The sequence below is a fragment of the Giraffa tippelskirchi genome, chromosome 9 (genome assembly GCF_054371585.1).
Source record: "Giraffa tippelskirchi isolate mGirTip1 chromosome 9, T2T-mGirTip1v1.2.pri, whole genome shotgun sequence".
NCBI classification, from domain to species: domain Eukaryota; kingdom Metazoa; phylum Chordata; class Mammalia; order Artiodactyla; family Giraffidae; genus Giraffa; species Giraffa tippelskirchi.
The window spans coordinates 74,094,045-74,114,249 of record NC_137283.1 but is presented as its reverse complement, the minus strand read 5'-3'; the positions used below and the strand labels follow the sequence as shown (position 1 = coordinate 74,114,249).

At 41.5% G+C, this 20,205-nt stretch overlaps 1 protein-coding gene across 3 annotated transcripts in view; it reads left to right on the top strand.

The window, feature by feature from the left end:
• The window catches only part of COL19A1 (collagen type XIX alpha 1 chain), a 441,848-nt gene that overhangs the window by 341,135 nt on the left and 80,508 nt on the right, over positions 1-20,205 (top strand). For all 3 annotated transcript variants that reach the window (XM_081529388.1, XM_081529391.1, XM_081529389.1), the window contains 3 exons: positions 8,520-8,564; positions 14,495-14,557; positions 19,380-19,415. In XM_081529388.1, coding sequence (XP_081385514.1) covers positions 8,520-8,564; positions 14,495-14,557; positions 19,380-19,415 — 144 coding nt within the window. The remainder of the gene's footprint in view (positions 1-8,519; positions 8,565-14,494; positions 14,558-19,379; positions 19,416-20,205) is intronic.

The window sequence follows — 20,205 nt, the reverse complement described above, 5'->3', positions numbered from 1 at the left end:
AAATGCTGGGCTGGAAGAAACACAAGCTGGTATCAAGATTGCTGGGAGAAATCAAAGAGGACACAAACAGATGGAGAAATATACCATGTTCATGGATTGGAAGAATTAATATAGTGAAAATGAGTATACTACCCAAAGCAATCTATAGATTCAATGCAATCCCTATCAAGCTACCAATGGTATTTTTCACAGAACTAGAACAAATCATCTCACAATTTGTATGGAAATATAAGAAACCTCGAATAGCCAAAGCAATCTTGAGGAAGAAGAATGGAACTGGAGGAATCAACCTGCCTGACTTCAGGCTCTACCACAAAGCCACTGTCATCAAGACAGTATGGTACTGGCACAAAGATAGAAATATAGATCAATGGAACAAAATAGAAAGCCCAGAGATAAACCCACGCACCTATGGACACCTTATTTTTGATAAAGGAGGCAAGAATATACAATGGAGAAAAGACAATCTCTTTAACAAGTGGTGCTGGGAAAACTGGTCAACCACTTGTAAAAGAATGAAACTAGGTCACTTCCTAACACCATACACAAAAAAAAACTCAAAATGGATTAAAGATCTAAACATAAGACCAGAAACTATAAAACTCCTAGAGGAAAAGATAGGCAAAACACTCTCCGACATAAATCACAGCAGGATCCTCCATGACCCACCTCCCAGAATATTGGAAATAAAAGCAAAAATAAACAAATGGGACCTAATTAAAATTAAAAGCTTTTGCACAACAAAGGAAACTATAAGCAAGGTGAAAAGACAGCCTTCGGAATGGGAGAAAATAATAGCAAACGAAGCAACAGACAAACAATTAATCTCAAAAATATACAAGCAACTTCTGCAGCTGAATTCCCGAAAAATAAACGACCCAATCAAAAAATGGGCCAAAGAACTAAACAGACATTTCTCCAAAGAAGACATACAGATGGCTAACAAACACATGAAAAGATGCTCAACATCACTCATTATTAGAGAAGTGCAAATCAAAACCACAATGAGGTATCATTTCACACCAGTCAGAATGGCTGCTATCCAAAAGTCTACAAGCAATAAATGCTGGAGAGGGTGTGGAGAAAAGGGAACCCTCTTACACTGTTGGTGGGAATGCAAACTAGTACAGCCACTATGGAGAACAGTGTGGAGATTCCTTAAAAAACTGGGAATGGAACTGCCATATGACCCAGCAATCCCACTGCTGGGCATATACACCGAGGAAACCAGAATTGAAAGAGACGCGTGTACCCCAATGTTCATCGCAGCACTGTTTACAATAGCCAGGTCATGGAAGCAACCTAGATGTCCATCAGCAGACGAATGGATAAGGAAGCTGTGGTACATATACACAATGGAATATTACTCAGCCATTAAAAAAATACATTTGAATCGGTTCTACTGACATGGATGAAACTGGAGCCCATTATACAGAGTGAAGTAAGCCAGAAAGAAAAACACCAATACAGTATACTAATGCATATATATGGAATTTGAAAGATGGTAACAATAACCCTATATGCGAGACAGAATAAGAGACACAGATGCATAGAACAATCTTATGGACTCTGAGGGAGAAGGTGAGGGTGGGACGTTCTGGGAGAATAGCATTGAAACATGTATATTATCATATGTGAAACAGAACACCATTCCATGTTCGATGCATGAGACAAATGCTCAGGGCTGGGGCAATGGGATGACCCAGAGGGATGGGATGGGGAGGGAGGTGGGTGGGGGGTCCAGGAAGGGGAACACATGTAAACCCATGGCTGATTCATGTCAATGTTTGGCAAAAACTATTACAATATTGTAAAGTAATTAGCCCCCAACTAAAATAAATAAATTTATATAAAAAAAAAGATTGCAGGGAGAAATATCAATAACCTCAAATATGCAGATGACACCACTCTTATGGCAGAAAGTGAAGAAGAACTAAAGAGCCTCTTGATGAAAGTGAAAGAGGAGAGTGAAAAAGTTGGCTTGAAGCTCCTCGTTCAGAAAACTAAGATCATGGCATCTGGTCCCATCACTTCATGGGAAATAGATGGGGAAACAGTGGAAACAGTGTCAGACTTTATTTTTGGGGGCTCCAAAATCACTGCTGATTGTGATTGCAGCCATGAAATTAAAAGATGCTTACTCCTTGGAAGGAAAGTTATGTCCAACCTAGATAACATATTTAAAAGCAGAGACATTACTTTGCCAACAAAAGTCCGTCTAGTCAAGGCTATGGTTTTTCCAGTGGTCATGTATGGATGTGAGAGTTGGACAGTGAAGAAAGCTGAGCACTGAAGAATTGATGCTTTTGAACTGTGGTGTTGGAGAAGACTCTTGAGAGTCCCTTGGACTGCAAGGAGATCCAATCAGTCCATCCTAAAGGAGATCAATCCTGGGTGTTCATTGGAAGGACTGATGTTGAAGCTGAAACTCCAATAATTTGGCCACCTCATGCGAAGTGTTGACTCATTGGAAAAGACCCTAATGCTGGGTAGGATTGGGGGCAGGAGGAGAAGGGGACGACAGAGGATGAGATGGCTGGAAGGCATCACCGACTCGATGGACATGGGTTTGGGTAGACTCCGGGAGTTGGCGATGGACAGGGAGGCCTGGCGTGCTGCAATTCATGGGGTTGCAGAGTCGGACACGACTGAGCGACTGAGCTGAACTGAAGGAGCCATTTCCTCCGATGTCAGTGCCTAGACTGGGGTGCCCAAAATGTGCTGCTAACTGCCCACTCCCTAGGGAGAATCTCCAAGCCTGTGTAATCCCCCTTCTCACCTGTGTCCCTCACTACAGGCACAACCCCAACCTGATTTTGTATGCGCCTCTCTTACAGTCTTGATTGTGTAAGAGTCTCTCTGCCAATCTCTGGTTTGTTTTCAGTGAGAGTTGCTGCACACATGGATGTGTCATTGTTGTGTTTGAAGGGCGAGGTAAACTCAGTGTCCTCTGACTGTGCCATCCTGATCTCCCCAGAATTCCTGAAATATGTAGGCTGAGTATCATCCCCCACAAAATAACCCTCATCACCGCACCACAGAAACTTTGCAACAACATGTTCAAAATTATACATCTATTATAGCTACTCAAAAGGTTTCTGAGAACCATTCAAATAACATGGCAGCAAGGCACAAAGTGATCTGGTAAAAGGAGAATAACATCTGAGGCAGAACTGTGGGTTCCAGAAACATAAGGACTAAATCACCAAGAGTCAGACATGACTGAGCAACTGAGCAATGACAAGTCTCTTATTATTTCCATGTGGTATGAAAGTCGCTCAGTTGCGTCCAACTTTTTGCAGCCCCATGGACTCTACAGTCCATGGAATTCTCTAGGCCAGAATACTGGAGTGGGTAGCGTTTGCCTTCTCCAGGGGATCTTCCCAACCCAGGGATCAAACCCAGGTCTCATGTATTGCAGGTGGATTCTTTACCCGCTGAGCCAGAAGGGAAGCTGTATTATTTCTACAGAGTCAAGCAATTGTCTGGTACAATTAGCTTGGAGAAAGCAGAGAGGAGAATCTCACATGTCAACAAATTAATGCAAATGAAGTTCAAGTTTGCCTCTGCCTTGAATGTTGTTAGCCAAAGAGTGGATAACACCTACAGAGGCCACTGAGGGTCCTTGTTTAGATAGGTTTCCTGACCTAGCTATTGTATGAAGCAACAATATGGTACTCTGCTGCTGCTGCTGCTGCTGCTGCTAAGTCGCTTCAGTCGTGTCCGACTCTGTGCGACCCCATAGACGGCAGCCCATCAGGCTCCGCCATCCCTGGGATTCTCCAGGCAAGAATACTGGAGTGGATTGCCATTTCCTTCTCCAGTGCATGAAAGGGAAAAGTGAAAGTGAAGTCGCTCAGTCGTGTCCGACTCTTAGCGACCCCATGGACTGTAGCCTACCAGGCTCCTCCGTCCATGGGATTTTCCAGGCAAGAGTACTGGAGTGGGGTGCCATTGCGTTCTCCATATGGTACTCTGCTTGGCAGTAAATACCATGTTGTTTTTCTGGTTGTGAAAGCCTCCAGAAAAATCAAGATTTTAGGAAAATAGAGTATGTGGATAGAATAATATGACTTGGTGCTGCAGAGGTATATCTTCATCTCACAGCATCTCTGATTCCCTTTAGGTTGTTGGGGGATCAGCTAGGGAGGAGGACCTAAACCAAGGTGCTGTGAGATGCTCTCAACAGATGTCCTTTGAGTACTATTCTGCTCTGAAAGTCAAAAGCACAGGGCCTCCCAGCCCAAAACCATCCCTGGGCAACCTATGTCTTAGACGTGGGGTCCCCAACCCCTGGACCCCACTCAGCAGGAGGTGAGCAGGGTGCAGGCGAGTGAGCAAAGCCTCATCTATATTTGTAGCCACTCCTCATCGCTTGCATTACTACCTGAGCCCCCCTCCTGTCAGATCAGCGGTGGCATTAGATTCTCACAGGAGTGCAAACCCTGCTGTTCACTACACATGCAAGGGATCTCGGTTGCACACTCCTTCTGAGAATTATCCTGAAACCATGCCCCCGCCCTGTCTGTGGAAAAATTATCTTCCACAGAATCGGTCCCTGATGCCAAAAAGATTGGGGGCCACTGTCTTAGACCAAGCGTGTTCCACCTTCCCCACACATCCTAGCACACGCACAGCCAGGCAGAGATTCTGATGGGCTGTGCATGGTAGTTGGCTCTAGGCCCAGATAGCAGTATTTTCAGGAAATTCCTAAAGTTTTATGTTTCTGTGAAGATTGCATTCAAACAGCTTACCATTTCGTAACTGCTCATTCTTTATGTATGTGACTCAGAGTGTCATACCTCACTTTCATATATATCCTTGCACAGGAGAAACTATACAGAAAAGATCTTATGACCCAGATAACCACGATTGTATGATCACTCACCTAGAGTCAGACATCCTGGAGTGCGAAGTTAAGTCGGTCTTAGGAAACATCACTAGGAACCAAGCTAGTGAAAGTGATGGAATTCCAGCTGAACTATTTCAGATCCTAAAAGTTGATGCTGTTAAAGTGTTGCACTCAATAAGCCAGCAAATTTGGAAAACTCGGCAGTGGCCACAGGACTGGAAAAGGTCAGTTTTCACTCCAATCCCAAAGAAAGGCAATGCCAAAGAATGCTCAAACTACCGCACAATTACACTCATCTCACACACTAGCAAAGTAATGCTCAAAATTCTCCAAGCTAGACTTCAACAGTACATGGACTGAGAATTTCCAGATGTTCAAGCTGAATTTAGAAAAGGCAGAGGAACCAGATCAAATCGCCTATATCCGTTGGATTAATAGAAAAAGCAAGAGAATTCCAGAAAAAAAAAACATCTGTTTCTGCTTCATTGACTATGCCAAAGCCTTTGACTGTGTGAATCACAATGGAAAATTCTTCAAGAGATGAAACTACCAGACCACTTTACCTGCCTCCTGAGAAACTTGTATGCAGGTCAAGAAGCAACAGTTAGAACTGGACATGGAACAACAGACTGGTTCCAGATTGGGAAAGGAGTACATCAAGGCTGTATATTGTCACCCTGCTCATTTAACTTATTTGTTTCACATCATGCAAAATGCCAGGCTGGATGAAACATAAGCTGGAATCAATATTTCCAGGAGAAATATCAATAACCTCAGATATGCAGAGGACACCACCCTTATGGCAGAAAGAGAAGAGGAACTAGAGAGCTTCTTCATGAAAGTGAAAGAGGAGAGTGAAAAACCTGGCTTAAAACTCAACATTCAAAAAACTAAGACCATGGCCTCCAGTCCCATCACTTCATGGCAAGTAGATGGGGAAACAGTGAGAGACTTTATTTTGGGGGACTCCAAAATCACTGCAGATGGTGACTGCAGCCATGAAATTAAAAGATGCTTGCTCCCTGGAAGAAAAGCTATGACCAACCTAGACAGCATATTTAAAAGCAGAGACATTACTTTGCCAACAAAGGTTTATATAGTCAAAGCTGTGGTTTTCCCAGTAGTCATATATCGATCTGAGAGTTGGACCATAAAGAAAGCTGAGCACCGAAGCATTGATGCTTTTGAACTGTGGTGTTAGAGAAGACTCTTGAGAGTCCCTTGGACTGCAAGGAGATCCAACCAGTCCATCCTAAAGGAGATCAGTCCTGGGTGTTCATTGGAAGGACTGATACTGAAGCTAGCTCCAATACTTTGCCCACCTGATGTGAAGACCCGCCTCATTAAAAAAGACCCTGATGCTGGGAAAGGTTGAAGGCAAGAGAAGGGGACGACAGAGGGCGAGATGGTTGGATAGTATCACTGACTTGAGGTACATGAGTTTGAGCAAACTCTGGGAGATGGTGAAGGACAGGGAAGCCTGGCCTGCTGCAGTCCATGGGGTAGCAAAGAGTCAGACATGACTGAGAGACTGAACAACAACAGCAAATGATTTATAACTTAAGATTTGGGGACTATAATTTTTGTTTTCAACTTAGATATCTGAGATCAAAGGTAAGTAGGAAAAAGGAGAGACTATCACAGGACCAGTAATATTTATAACAGCAGTTATAAACTACTTAATCTTTACAGAATTTTTAGTCTCTTTCTCCTCAAATTTTAATTTTTCAATTTTTAAAAATAATTGTATTTACTTATTTATTTTTGTCTGTGCTGGGTCTTCACTGCTGTGTGGGCTCTTCTCTAGCTGCCATGTGAAGGCTCCTCATTGCAGTGACTTCTCTTTGTAGAACAAGGGCTCCAGGCGGGCAAGCTTTAGCAACTGTGGTTTGTGGGCTCTAGAGCACAGGCTCAATAGTTGAGCCTCATGAGCTTAGTTGCTTGGAAGCATGTGGGGTCTTCCCGGATCAGGGATCGAACCCATGTCTCCTGTATTGGCAGGCAGATTCTTTACCACTGAGCCACCAGGGAATCCCCTAAACTAGTTCTTTTTAACTGGAGTAGCATGAGTAATAGGAAGGCACATTTAAAATGTTAAACTGTAGCAACAGTGATTGGCTTATTTGTTCAACAAATATTTATTGCGTGCTTCCTATATGTTAGGTACTGCTATAGACATGGGGTGGGCATTTAGTTCCAGGCCTCAGAGGTCTTACATGCTAACATTAGAAGTTTTAAAGAAATACAAAATTTTAAATGTTAGTATTAAGAAGGAGAAACACGATGTCCAATGAGAAGGTATGAGGGGAACTTGTCTGGAGACCCTCAGAATGCATTTTATAATAGCTGAGATCTGAGTCATTGCTAACCAGATGAAGAGGTGAGGACAGAGTGGGGGACTATAGGGAGAGACAAGAAGGATCCAGGTCCATTTGAGGGGCTGAGAGAAGATCCTTTATATGACTTTGCTGAGGTTTTGGAGAAAGGAAGTCAGAACATCATTTAAAGATTGCATTCTGACCTTCTATAGAGAACGTGTGTGTCAGGGGAGCAAGAGTAGGTTATAGGGGCCAATGAGGGAGCCTTTGCAATAATCCTGTGAAATGTGTTGGTGGCCTCCCAGTGGAGGCAGCTGGAGTGAAGAGATGTGGGGCTGAGGCAACCAGATTGGATGACGTTGTCCTTAAGGTATACAGAGGAGGGCCGTGTCAATGATGACACCTAGATGGAAGAAGAAAGAGTCTATGGACAGGAGAGGCTGGATGCAGACTTTCTTTCTTTATGTAATTTTTTTCAATTATAAAATGAAATTACCACTCATTTTAACAAGTCAAACTGCAGAGATATGTTAGGAAGAAGTTAATTATCATCCTCCCACTTCTGGACTAACAACTGTTAACAATGAGATATTTTCTTATCTTTCTTACTTGTATATGGCTGTATTTTTGTATTTTTAAATTCAGTTATGAACTTGTTGAATATAACTCTCTTCTGGAATTTACAAGTGAACACATCAAGTAGAAAAGTAGGTATAGGGGTCAAAACCCAGAAGGGAAACATGTGCAGGGCTTACATATTAGTCTGTCCTTGTGTAGATAATGCCTCAGCCATGGAGTGGATAAGAGTACCTGGGACAAAAAGTTGAATCACAAGAAGAGAGCTGGATGGAGTCCCGAGGAGGTCCAGGCTTGACCAGTGAGGAGCTGGTTGGAGAGGAGAGGTCAGAGAGACAGGAAGAAGAAGCAGAGTACATGTAATACAAGTCATGAGCGTACCCAGTGCAGCCCAAAGGTTGATAATGGAACGTCCATTACACTGAGCAACAAAGATACCACTACTAGTGTTGAAAGCTGTATCAAAACCAAACGAGGCTGCCGGGCATCAGTTTGGAGTTTTGCTAATTCACCCCTGGAGATGTGCTGTTTCTCCAGCATCACCTCCTGACCGGGGAGGGTGGAGGTCACAGCGAGAACAAGTAGGGTCTCAAAAGTGAGAGTTTTTCAGGAATGTCTGACAGAGGCAAATATTTCAGGAATATTTGACAAAGTGTGAGAGAGGCAAATGGGATAAAAGCTGTTACAGTGCTATTGTCTATTTTTATGTTAAAGTAGGGACTGTTTTAAAAATAAATGGATTTTTGAAAGATTTTTGTTTCATGTTTACTTAGGGAAACGTTGGTGAACATGGAGCTGGTGGTCTAAAAGGAGAGAAGGTAATCAAATTTGCAGAGTGAGTAGAGACATCTAGATTTTTACACCAATTCACACATTCACACGTCAGGGCAGCCCCACTGCCCCGCAGGTTCCACGTCAGCCTGCAGGGGGCGCCACTCTCCCCGCCTCCTGACCGAGCAGGACTGAGCTTGGCCTCCCCTCGAAGCCCTGAGTAGCTGACCACAGGAAGGGAACACTTCCAAAGTCACATAACTGTCACAGGTAAATGAAATTAGGACACATGTTTCAGTTTATAGTTAGATGTTTCTTGGATCCGCATAGGTGACAAAAACAATCTGAAAGGCCCTGTGACAGGATGCCTGAGGCTTGCTATTTTTCTGTCCTCTTAAGTGTCCAAGCATAAGCTGTCATGGGAGCATTTTGGGCTGGGGTTTTACCATGTACAGTCACAGTTTAACCAAATAATTATTTCAGAACAGCTTTAAAATTGAAACGCTGGTGAGTTTCCATTGCCTTCTCATTGTCATCATTCACAAGTTTCATTATATTAGCTGTGAAAATGACAAATGCACTTGCCTCCTCAAAAAGATGTCTCACTCCTGTTTGATCCTGCAATTGTGATGACCTTAGATTCAGTGGGAAAGTGCCATTGTCAAGGAAAAAAAAAAAAAACAATGAGGAAACTATATTCAGTATTTTGTAATAATCTATAAGGGAAAAGAATCTGCAAAAATAGATATGTATACGTATGTAAAACTGAATAACTTTGCTGTACACCTTAAATAAACATGACATTGTAAATCAGCTATACTTCAATTTAAAAAAGAAAAAAAGATGAAAGAAACAATGCCCATCAAATGCACAGAGATGAGATGGACTGAAAATACTCTGCAGGAGCACGGCCTGTGAGTGCTCCCTTCCTTCATTCACCCAGTAAAAATTCTCATGATTGAGGGCAGGGTATTTCGACATGAATCCAAGAAAATATGACTTCCGTGCCTTATAAATCCGTGCAGCCCATCTATTCACAAGATCATACCTCTGTCACCAGAAAAAAAAAAAAATACTGCTAAGAGATAATCTCTGCAGAATGGGGACCTTCTTATAGATTGACCATTGCAAATGAAATTTCCTGCAAAAAATAAAAATAAAAACCTTGACATTCTTAAAAAGACATCCCTAAAAATTGATTATACAGCAGTAATGTCATTTATGTGCCTTGGATTGCACTGCTAGTACATTAGCATTATTTCCTGTAACCAAATAGCTTATGGAATTCCTGTACCACCATAAGGAACACATTATATTTTAAGCAATTACTGCAGAACACATGCAGACTAAGAAGAAGAAAAAAAAAGAGTTTGTCACTTAGGACAGCTGAGCAAAGAGAGTTGTGGCACTTTCAAAGTATTTAAATTATGATTCATTCCTTGAAACAAAGCAGCTGGCTCCCATTTTACTCTGTTCATTAGGAAACACATGTTACTTAGGAATTCTGAAGACCTCAATGTTGAGAAATTTGATTCTGTAAAACAGGTGTATTTCTAACTCTAAGGACACTTTCTATGGCTCAAAATCTTTTCTAATTGCTTCAGAATCTTAAGTGGAATTAGAAAAAGCCAGTGGCATGACTGTTCCCTCTTCCCACCAAAAGAAATAACCCAGAGGAGTCTACGGAGAACTGGACACAGCACCTGATATAAATGCCCGTGTGAAATGACTTGTAGGAATTTTAGTTAACAGGAGAAGGACTCTCCCAGTAACAAATGCACAGGATGAATTCTAAAACATAATCGCCACTCTTGCTGGAGGAGCTGAGTCGCCTCTCCCTGTGCACACTCATCACCTGGGCTGAGGCTATCCTTCCATTCTTGGTGATGCTGTTCAGAGGTCACCGTAGTGAGAATTTAAGGCCCCTTCAAACTGCTCCCTCGGACCTTTGCTCGCACCCGTGGTGGACCCTGGTGGTTCTGAACCTCAGCTGCACATTGGAGTCCCCTGAGGGCTTTTGGAAATTACCAGTCTCAGGCCCCTTCTCCAGGACTCTGATGTGGGGCAGAACTCATGTCTCTGGTTGATCTGGAGTGGGGTCCATGTTGCTTTATTTAAAAGAGTTTCAGATGATTCTACCCGGCAGCCAGGGTTGAGAACCATTGAGTGATGGAAGGAACCTGGGCTCTGGGGTCAAAACCTGATTGTGCCATTAATAGCTGTGTCTCCTCAGAAAAGACACTCCAATCCTCTGGTCTTCAATTTACTCGTTTGTGAAATGGGCAAAATTATATCTACACAGAGCTGATCCAGGGTTAAAATCAAATGAGATGAGATGATCTTACCCAAAGCACAATGCCTGACATATATTAAGCCTTCACTAATGCTTTAATCCTCACTGTTCATCCATTCTAAACTTTCTTTCTTCTCGTGGAGTATCATTTATGTCTTTTTGGTATTCATAGATATCATACTTAACATCCGGTCTTGATCTTTGCTTCTCCCACCATAATTTTGATGGAGAAGAGATTCAATTTATGTTGTAGGATGTAAGATTGAGCCAGAAGTACAATTCCAACATATACATGACTTTTGCTGTATCACACTCCACTTCTCAATGCACCAGCTGGCAGAATAGAATCACAAAGCCAGCCTACCATTTGGAACCCAAAGTGGTAAAGAACCCATCTGCCAATGCAGGAGACATAAAAGACGGGGGTTCCATCCCTGGGTTGGGAAGATCCCCTGGTCGAGGGCATGGCAACCCACTCCAGTATTCTTCCCTGCAGAATCCAGTGGACAGAGGAGCCTGGCAGCCTACAGTCCATAGGGTTACACAGAGTCGGACACAACTAAAGCGACTTAGCATGCACATACAATTCTAGTAAAACACCAGAGTCAATACAAACAGCAATAGAGTTGACACACAAATCACTCCTAGATTAGCAGCCTCGTTCTGATTCAAGATACAGGAAGAAAGAGCAACAAATACTACCAGCTTTTAATGGTAAATAGTGATAGAGACCCAGGCATCCGTGCAAGCCACCTGCCAGGACTGAAATGATGACCTCAGCTCTGTAGCTTCCTGAGAAAGACAGGATGCAGTGATGGGATGATGATGTATCTGCAAGTCGGTCGGGGAGAGCTGCTCCTTTATAGAGACAGAAGAATCAGGAGGTGGAATATCTAAGGACCCCTGAGAAATTAGTGGTGTCTTTTAGAGCAATTGTCAGAGGAAAAAGATGGAGGCTCAACACCACCAGACCTTTCAGATAGCATCCAGAGTGTCAATTTAAATGACTGCCTTTCCCGAAGCTAAGTAAATCCATCACTGATCTTTCAACTCATAATTACAGTAATAAATTACTGAACATCCATTTTAACTATGCATAACAACTCCATATGTGTTTAAGATTCAGGTGGGAAATGCTTTTGTTTGTAGAGTTTTGTTTCAAGGAGCTGGTCTCTAAGACTTCCTGCAAGCCCAGCCACACCTCCATACCAAACAGAGGTGGACCAAAGCCTCTGCCAGGTCCTTCCTCTGCATTTCTGTGGAGATCTGTATACGTTGTTTTAAATACTTAGCAGCTGTGAATATAGTTACTCTTCCTTCAGGCATATTCCTCTCCCTTTACCTTTTGGTATCAAGCAGATGTGACTTTTACAGTAACTCCTAGACCCTTTCCTTGATTTCTACATTTACTTTATGCAGCTGGCTTGAATTACTGGGCATAGTTTTTTCTCCACTAGGCTGAGGCTTTTAACATCTATCAGATGGGTGCTAGGAAGACCAACACTCTATATAGTCTAACACTTGTACAAGGCCAATTGTTTAGTCTGTCAAACCAATAGCAATCAGTCCCTTAATGTCTCCACCAATTTCTTCCTCTTTTCATTATGGATAAAACTATCTGTAGGAAAATGGATTCTCCTACAATATGGTAAGTGTAAAACTGATGTTACCTTGTTGATGGTACACTATAAGGGAAAATACTTGTATTAATAAATGAAGATTAAATTTACAAAATATATTCCACAAATCTTGAAGCCTCCTTAAAAAAAAAAAATGACATTGTCTATCCATTACGAATGACTGACCCCCTCTTCCTGTAAGCTAAATCACAAGATACTGATTAGGATAGAAATATAAAAGTAAACCAGTGTATTTAGGGCTGACTGTTTGAGCTTCAAAAGAAACAGATAAACATATCCACACAAGGGGACACGTGTAGAGATGTTCGTTTCAACCCTGTTTATAAGACAACAAAATGCCGATTTGTGCTCAGTCTCTCAGCTATGCCCAACTCTTTTGCAACCTCATGAACTGTAGCCCAGCAGGCTCCTCTGTCAATGGGATTTTCCAGGCAAGAACACTGGAGTGGGTCGCCATTCTCCAGGAGATCTTCCCGACCCAGGAATCAAACCCATGCCTCTTGCATCTCCTGCATTGGCAGGCATATTCCTTACCGCTGAGCCCCATGGGAAGCCCCAAATACCCATGAGTGGGGCTTAGATGACCCCTGATCCGTTAACACGCTATAACACTATCCAAAGTTTCAGTGAATAAACTAGATCTCTACATATCAATAATATCAATAGAGGAGGGATATTAAAAACAACACTGAGTTGGGGGGGAGAGTCACAGAATGTCATATACAAGATTAACCAGTGGCTTTTATAAAATTTGTTTTAAAAATCCAAAATAGCACACTATTTATGGTTCCACATATGCAGTAAAAGTACAAAAATATAGATTGAAAATGTAAGTACTAAATTCATAACAGTGACTCTCTCTGGCACAGAAATAGAGAGGGAATATGAAATTTCCTCTTTGACTGTAAGGTTTTTTTCCTTCCATCTTGGGTGCCTTGTCCATGGAGGTTTGACATATTCAAGTTTATCTTTTTTGTATTTTTTTCTGAAATAAAAAAGACACAAGGGGCAGAAAAGCTATATGCTTGGAAATGCAATGATGAACATTGTTTTGCAAAAATGCTCTTAGGGTTGGAAAACAACCCGTCGTATAAGTTCTGGTTGTTGTTCAGTCACTCAGTTGTGTCCAACTCTGCAACCCCATGGTTGCAGCCTGCCAGCTTCCTCTGTCTGTGGGACTTCCCATGCAAGAATACTGGAGTGGGTTGCCATTTCCTTCTCCAAGAAATCTTCCTGACCAAGGGATCAAACCCATGTCTCCTGAATTGGCAAGAGCCCCGAGGAAAGCCCTACATACGTCCTAGTGGCTGCACTTAACAATTGTGTGGTGTTCAGGGTTGTCGGTTAACAGTAAATGCAAGCACAACGCTAAGATATCTCTATTGTTTAATTAGTGGTACATTTCCTTGCCACAAATATTATTTCTAAAATTTTATTTTCTCAAAATACTCTTTATATGTCACATGCAAATCCCTCTTTTGGATTTTTTGTCAGAAACTCTTAGACTTTTCTAAGCCATTGCTGTCCCCACATCATCAAGAAGGCCTTCTTTTTCTGTAACCGAACAGCGGTGGATGAGTGCTGGAAACAGTGGAGAGATGTCTTTTTCTTCCTATATCTCCCCTTACTTGAAAAAAGAAAGAAATATCTGAAATAAAATGAATTTGGATTACTGTGTCAGCTAAATAATGTGATGTCTTTAAGGCCACAAAAATTCTTTTTTTTTTTTTTGGTGCAGCAGAGCATAATTATAATATTTTCTCTAAATGTTCTTTGCTTGAAAAATAATTGACTTTTGTCTCACATTAATTTTAAAGATCATAATGAATATTGTGGATTTCTAAAAGACCTAAAGGCATTGTGGAGTGCTGATAAGCATATTATTATGCGAATAACCTACTGGATTCAGAGCTTCCCACTGCCCCTTGGGGGTTAATAGATAAATTCCATCATTAGAAGGGATACAAGCTGTGCTCTCACCCTGAAGGTCACATCAGGACTCACCTAGCCTCATGCAAAAACTGTCTTCTACTTTTCTTGGAAGGGTGAAGCTGGACCGCCAGGATTTCCAGGATCTATTGGCCCTAAAGGTGAAAAGGGAGAATCTGTAAGTATTTTAGCTTTGCAAGCAGAGGGAGAATATCCAAAAGATAGAATTAAGATATATTTCTTAATCAGCCCCAGTTCCATGTACGTTGGTTGTCCCTAGCATAAGGAACACTAGATCAGATATTTGGTCATGTACTCTAAATGAGGTACTAAGTTTTTACATGTATTACCTCACTTAGTTCATTTAAAAAAAAAAAAACATTCTTCAGATGAGGAAACCAAGGCACAGAAGGGTTTAGTAACTTTCCTAAGATCTCTAAGCTGAGACCATGAATCACTCCTAGGTAGTCTGATTCCAGAACCCAGGATTTAAAAATCACTAAGCTGCCCTGCTATAACTAAAGATAATAGCTAAAATGAATAATAAAATCAGTATGTCAAAAGGGCCAATTTATCCAAAAAAAAATAGAGAAGTTTATCTTTGCTCAAACAACTACTGTCAGTGTAGTCCCTGAAGTTATTGTAGGTTTTTATAAGAGCAAAATGACTTCTTAAATATTACTGAGGTCAGGTTCTTCCAAAACTTAGTTCTTTTGGTGGAAAAAAAGTACCTTCAGTATCATTTATATTCAAATGGGACTACCTAAAGAGATGACATGAATCCTAATTACAAAAATAAGTTTTTTTTAATTCTGCTTTAAAAAAAAAACCAAAACCCCACAGCAGCCATCAAGAATCAGCAAGAATGACTTAACAAATGTTTCATCTTTGTTAAAAAAAAAAAGTAACACTTTAAAAAATTTTACTTTTACCTCTTCCCTTGCTGGGATGAACAGAGAATATTGGTTGGCCAGAGATAAAAATGATCAGGTCACTAAAATGCCTGCATGCCTGCCAAATGGGAACAATATGAAGAGTATTTAGTATCACAAGGTCAAATTCTCCTTGTGCTTCAGCTTTAAAAATGAAGCCTCTTTGGTGATGACAGTCATTCTTCTGACAGCTTTAGAGTTCATGCTGTCCCGCTTGTGCTCCAAAGTTCTCCTGCTTCAGGGGTCACCCTTGCCTTTGGTTTTCTGTCCAAACCAGTAGCAGTCCTCAGTGGGGTTCCACGCCTGAGGATTTCCAAGCCTTTCTAGGAAATCTCCTCTCCCCCACAAATCAGCCCGGGGTCTGCTGCCCCTTCCATCTGCCAGCTGACTCCTATAACTCCACACTTAAAGGCACCTCTCCTCACCTCTTATCTGCCCCTTGGGCCCCCGGCCCCCATCTCTCCTCCACACTGGAGCCCTGACACCTTCTCTTAATTTCCACATGCTGCGTGGCAAACCAGGACCGAAGATGTACTAAAATTCTACTGGAATAGCCAGGACTTATAGAGCAGAGAGAGAAATTTGAGTGGATTAGAGCAGTGCCTCTCACATTAAATGTGAACTTGAATTGCTGAAGATCCTTTTGAAATGCTAATCCTAGTTCAGCAGGTCTGGGTAGCAGTTTATTACCAAACTCAAGTTCAGTTAGCTGCTCACTGCTCATAAGCCAACAGTTGCAGAGCCAAGTGTCAGCAGGAAAGGTGCTTTAATCAGAAAAGCTCGCGACCTGGGGAGAAGGTAGACTCATGTCCTGAGACCAACTCCCAAGATTCTTTTCAGCCAGGACAGTTTTTAAAGAGAAAAATGGGGGGGGGGCGAGGGCAAGAATCTCAGTGGATCATTGAGACAAGAAGTTGGAATCTGACTGTTTTATCCTTTGAGTGCAGACTGGCTGACTCTCTCTTCAAATGTGATCTTGCTGTATGATCTCCTGCAGGATTACTAAGGGCGCCATTGGGGGAGAGAGCTAGTCATTTTTTAATGGTTTAATTCTTCATTCTTTTTATCTAGGAAAAAATCAATAGCTTAGGCAAGGCATGGTGTGCATTCAGGACAGCATAAGTCAGGAGTTAGTTTCAATTGCTTAGTGATCTCATTTTTGTATTTAGGTTCTTTTAAGTTCAGAGGGGAACAGAAATGGGGAAACAGGAAAGGGGCAAAAGAGCCGCTTTCAGACTGAGCAGCTGTATTTCTTAAGGCGCTCAGGCCACGCTCCTGCTGTGGATCCTGGGCCGTGCTATGAGTAGCAAGAACTGAAGGATTTCATAGTTCACGAAGGTTTCCCTCTAGCTTCTGTCCTGTTACCAAGGCCCACCCCGTGAGACCGCCTTTCTCCCCATCTGCTTTACCCTCCCAGCTCTTCTCCTTGTCAGTTCCCTCTTAATCCGTGAATTATGCCACCTTCCTTATATTAATACATCTTTGCCTGCCTTTCTCCCAGCTTCCCAGAGGAAAACACACAAATTTCACATCATTAGTAAAGCAGTCTAGCTCTCTGCGGTCTCAGCCTTTCTATTCTGGAACAGGATCTGAACCTAACATAATAACCAGAAGGTCCAAACAGAAGGATAATCTTCATCTAAATCTGAACTCTGAGCCTGAGTGGTACTTTAAATGGCAGTTTGTCCCCTGTTACAGGACATTTACTACCTGACTAGGTTAGATATCGGAGTGAAAATGTCATCTAGTTGAACCCCAGGATTTTGTAGATAAGGAAAAATAGGCTCCAAAATGTAAATGACTTGCCCCAGATAGTAGCCACCAGAATTAAAACAAAATATCAGGTCTTTAGACAACCAGGCTCCTGGTTTTGCTTTTTCTCCCCCTACTAGAAGTTACTTTAGTCACTGTGGCTTGGCAGAGGTTCTAAATAACCGGGGACATAAGTAATGTAATATAATCAGAAACAAGCAGTTTCAAAAGCAATGCAGCCCATTGCTCACATCTCATTAACTTCATCTCCTATCTTAAAAATCGAATTGATTTTTAGAATTAAGACTGAAAAGCAATAATATAAATAAAGCTCTCCACATATCTAATACATAGAAATTATCCAATAAGAGATTTAATCATGTTGGATAGATATGGGCCATATTAGTCAGAGTAGGTAGGTTATGCTAAGTAACAAATTAACCCTGAAGTTTCTGTGATTTTTTCCCTAAGAAAAGCTTTCTCTTGCTCATACTGCCCAGCCAATGTGGTTGGGGGGAGTGGATGTCCTGCTCCACACGACCCTCAGTAACCAGTCAGCAGGCTGGTAAGCACCAGGGAACTGCGCCCTCTGATAGGTGCAGACTTCTCAGCCGCCACTGCCAGGACAGCAGGCTAGACCATGATGGATGGTCTCCGCACACCTCAACCTTCAGGTGCCCCGCAGCCCTGCCGGACACCTTTCACAGTCAGAATCAGCAGCTTGTCCCCACGCAACTGCAGGGAGCTTGGAGACATGGGGGAGAAGATGGGGCCCCCAGAAGTCCTCGTGTCATGAGAGATGAAGTTTTGTCAGTAACCACTCACCTCTTTGTGGTGATCTGAAGGTCAAATCCTCACCAGGACCTTTGAGCAGCACTGCCTAGCATAGTGGTCCCCAGCCTTTCCCTTAACTTTCAGCTGCAAAATAAAATGTTTTAAAATGTATGGTTTCCATCTTATTATCCATTCACTCAATTCACATAATAAAGCAATTAAATTGTAAATAAAATGAAACAGACTGAGTAAGTAAAGTCTGATTTTGAAGCCAGGCTGCCTGGGTTTAGATCCTCAATGACTTCTTACTGGTTTTGTGACCTTGGGGAAATGAATTAACTTCCCTGTGCCTCAGTTCCCCCACTGTAAATGAATGTACTAACAGTAACTACCCTGTTGACCCAAGAGGTTAATTGTATTAATGTATATAATGTGATTAGAACAGGGTTTAATACATTGTAGGAATTCAATAAATGTCAGCAATTATTGTTTTATCTGTAAAACTTTAAATTGCCTAATTTAATAAATTTCATTGGACAGCAGAAGTGTACCCCAGAGATGCTATGATAATCAAGGTGAATTATATCTCTTCATTCACAGATTTTGTAGGCAAGATAAACAAGGGAACAGGGAACATACAGTGGGTGAATGCTGCTTTAGGGTTACTCAGAACCTTTCTGAATCTCTTCTCGTTCTGGTAGTGGGACAATATCTCCCTAACAACAGTGTAGTGAAGGTTAAATGACATCACGATATGTACCTTCAAGAACAGAAGCTAATACAAGGAAGCCTCTCCATCTGTGTGTGTGTGTGTATGTGTGTGTGTGTGTGTGTGTGTTGAGGAAGGGTTGTGATGTTAGTAACGCAGTGACCATGGGGAAAGTGTTGTGTCATAAGAGGCATTCCTTCAAAGCTTTGACTCCCACCAGAACCTTCAAGCCTAAACCCAACAACAAGAACTAGTATCAGTTCCACAGACTTGTACTGTTATTCACCCAGTAATTAACCCTTCATGTCATTTTTGTTAAAAGGAAAGTGAAAATTAGTATGTATTTTTACAGTAATGACTTTGTAATTTTAAACACTAACTTAGAACTCTGGCTGTATTTTTTAAGCACCAGCTTAAGTAATGGGAAGAATTCAAACGAATGTCCTTCCACTGATCACTCCAGCATCTTCACATTCATTCTGCCTCTGCTTGGATGCTTGCGTGCATGTGTGTGTGTGTGACCATCTTCTCTTTGAACCACACCAGAGGAAGCTTTGGCCTTGGACCACATTCTAATCTGTCAACCACTCAGGATTCTCAAAATAACATTAAGATGATTAAGTTACTATTCATTTGGGAATATTAAAAGGTTTTCTAATTCAGCTGCATATTGTTCTTCTAAGCTGCACAAGCAGACAGTGTGCCATTCTGGATCATTACATGTTTGCAGTGGAGGTCTAAGTTTGACCTGCAGGATTTGTTCACATCCTGGTTTGGAGAGATTACTTTTAAAAATGTTTATAGTTGATTCTTTTTTCTATGCATTTTCCTAGGGAGAACCCTTTACAAAAGGTGAAAAGGGAGATAGAGTAAGTAGATGTTTTATCACTATCTTGGGTTTTCTATTTCATTGATTTCTTCCTCTCTGATTTCTATCATGTTTACTTTAGAGCCTAATAGATTTGATAAGATAAGCTCCCTGAGCATTCTGCTTTTTCCTCTGTGAATTTTGACTCTTTTTTTTTGATAAGTATGAAATTTTAAACCTTGTTAAGTTTTATCACATGATAACACTTCAACATTTGGTTCAGGGAGTGTTTATTTTCTGTAGCACATTTCTGTTTGTGATTGGACATGAATGTAATGAAAGATATACACCAAGGATATTTAAAGTACAAAATTATTGTGTAAGACACAGTTTTGCCAAAATTTGTGTTAATGATATAAACTGGATTTACCGAACAGGATGGTTTTATCAAAAGGATCAGTGATAGGTCCTCTCCAATGGTCCAATGGTTAAGACTTCAAGCTTCCAATGCAGGGGTGCAAGTTTGATCTCTACTCTGGGAACCAAGATCCTGGGGAACAGCCACAAAAAATCAATAAAAGGATCGGTGATTAAGTCATGGAAAATAAGTTAATTAACGTGAACTCTTTGTGGCCAACTTGTACTCTTTTGTGTAACCTTAATTTGTGTGTGATTTTTGTTTCATTAAATACATGTACCTGATAGTGGAACCTCCGTGACATATCAACTTAAATTCTACTCTTTCTTTTCCTCTCTTATCTGCAGTTTTATTTCTCTGAGCTGTAGGATTATCTGGTGACAAATCCTAACAATGTCAGTTGAGTAGAGGATACGGTGATTGCTAATGGACC